Source organism: Fukomys damarensis, unplaced genomic scaffold (assembly GCF_012274545.1).
Source record: "Fukomys damarensis isolate Sample0158 unplaced genomic scaffold, DMR_v1.0_HiC HiC_scaffold_27, whole genome shotgun sequence".
In the NCBI taxonomy this organism is placed as follows: Eukaryota; Metazoa; Chordata; class Mammalia; order Rodentia; family Bathyergidae; genus Fukomys; species Fukomys damarensis.
This window is the reverse complement of record NW_022900939.1, coordinates 5,542,346-5,542,913: the sequence shown is the minus strand read 5'-3', so window position 1 is coordinate 5,542,913 and position 568 is coordinate 5,542,346. Positions and strand designations below refer to the sequence as shown.

Sequence of the window (568 nt, the reverse complement as noted above, 5' to 3'; positions counted from 1 at the left end):
TGTGGCTCCTGCTCCTGGGCCAGCTGGGAACTTGTGCACTGTCGGCTTGGGAAAAGCTTATACAATGGCCTGTTGTTAGACTCATCTCCCGGCTGTCCTTTGCTAAGTGCCTAAAAAGCCCAGCTTCCTGACTGGGTCAATGCTTGGGAGTGCAGGCGTCGCTGATGGGAGTGCTGAGGGCCTATATATATATTTATCGTTTTTAATGTGTTTGTTTTGTTTTGTTTTGTTTTGTATCGGAGATAGAACTCCCGACCTTGAGCTTTCGAGGCAGGCGCGGCGGCACTGAGCTAAATCCCCGGCCCTTGTTTTCTAAGAGGGTCTTGCCGTGTAGCTCAGGGTGACCTCGAGTTCCCAGCGATCCTCCCGCCTCAGCCTCCCCAGTGCTGGAAGGTCAGGCACACACCCCTACGCTCCAGGCCCTTTCCATAGGACCCCACCCGCTAACCACTCGGAGGACCCGTCCGCACCGGTCAGGCCCTCGGGGACAGACGGAAGCACGACGTCGCCGCACACACGGCCTCAGGAGGGGCACACACTGCTGGGCCTGGCCACAGGCCGAGAATAA

General features: G+C 57.4%; 1 protein-coding gene across 1 annotated transcript in view; it reads right to left on the bottom strand.

Moving 5' to 3' along the window:
* Positions 1–408: 408 nt before the first annotated feature.
* Positions 409–568, bottom strand: part of Spi1 (Spi-1 proto-oncogene) — a 10,851-nt gene continuing 10,691 nt past the window's right edge. The window contains exon 6 of the mRNA XM_010612675.1: positions 409–521. Within this exon, the coding sequence (XP_010610977.1) occupies positions 409–521 (113 nt within the window). The remainder of the gene's footprint in view (positions 522–568) is intronic.